Genomic DNA, 1,290 nt, shown 5'->3' on the forward strand with positions numbered 1-1,290 from the left:
ACTGAGTATTAGAGTCTTATTACGGCTATTATTGCTGTAACGCTAGTCAGCGCTCTGAGTATATCTGTAACTAATTGAATCTAAGTTAGTCTTGTCGCGCTGAGTCTGGGATGGTTATCACACGCAGTGTCTATCAAGAGTCTGGTGAGCCTATAGTATCGCTAAGAGCATCTAGGATTCCTCGATTAAGGCCTAGATCATCCTCTGCTTCTTCTCCACAGCACAGGAACCATCATGCGTCCAACATAGCTATCACTACTGACGTCTCATCAACCGTCCCACCCTCACAGCTCACACTATAACAGAGTGTGGTCTAGATCCAAGACAATAGAGTGCAATAATCATAACTAATACCGCAGCATCATTACTGCCGTATAGTCCAATAAGAAGCAGTAAACATTAGTCAGGGTTAGCCATAACAACAATAGTCAAAGAACAATAGTCGCTACAATACGGTAATTGTAAGTTATATAATGGAGCCATGGCCCCAACCGTCGATGTCTTCCAGTAGTTGCAACACCTCCTTACTCCTTCTGCGAGTCCAGTGACGACTGTCCGGGCTCACATAAATAAGAGAATCTAATTCGGCGTGAACCAAATCAATATCCTCTACCCTCTTAACCGTGATGCAACCGTTAAATAGCTCAACCTTCATCGGTTGAAGGAGAACCTTATCTTCATAACCTTCTTCCTCGCGCTCGAGAACTATAGCCATCCCCACATAATCTTCTCCAACAGTAATCACAACAGAATTCTTAGGTGGCTTAACTCTTAGAAATTTACCAAAGCGTAACCCTTCAGCAAAGCCTAAGCGTTCTCTAAGCAAGGAGACATCGACTATCCTTCTCTCTTCAATATCATCCTCCTCAGAAGAGTCCATAGACGCTTCCTCAGATGATATATCCGGGTTGACATTGGGTGGTAATTGGACATCCTCGTCGTACTCCACCAACCCCAATGGCTCGACTCCCGGAGGCAAAAAGTTCCCTCGGGACAATCCCAATCCTTCAGCCTCTTCGGCCTTCTTAGCTAACCTCTTCAACTCTGTTTCAGCCCTAGCCTTACTCACGAGTTCACCATCATCATCACCCTCCTGGAGCTTCATCTCTTTGAGAGTCCCATCAGCATCTAGATAAACTCTAACGCCTCTGTTGAGATACTCATAGATAACTCCTTGTAAGGCAGCGGCATGAACAACATTCTTAAGAGCGAAAGACTCTGGCTTCCCATATTCCTCGGGAACTATAACCTTAGAATCGTCCACCTCGTCATGTCGACTCCTCCTAACCC

The 1,290-nt window shown here is 45.2% G+C and overlaps 1 protein-coding gene across 1 annotated transcript; it reads right to left on the reverse strand.

The window, feature by feature from the left end:
• Positions 1-466: 466 nt before the first annotated feature.
• On the reverse strand, positions 467-1,105 carry Pmar_PMAR001521 (hypothetical protein; the record flags this gene model as incomplete). The annotated part of the gene is made up of 1 exon (XM_002787926.1): positions 467-1,105. The coding sequence occupies one exon, from the start codon at positions 1,103-1,105 to the stop codon at positions 467-469; it is 639 nt and encodes a 212-aa protein (XP_002787972.1).
• Between the last annotated feature and the right edge of the window lie 185 nt (positions 1,106-1,290).

The sequence above is a fragment of the Perkinsus marinus genome (assembly GCF_000006405.1).
Source record: "Perkinsus marinus ATCC 50983 genomic scaffold scf_1104296929160, whole genome shotgun sequence".
NCBI classification, from domain to species: domain Eukaryota; phylum Perkinsozoa; order Perkinsida; family Perkinsidae; genus Perkinsus; species Perkinsus marinus.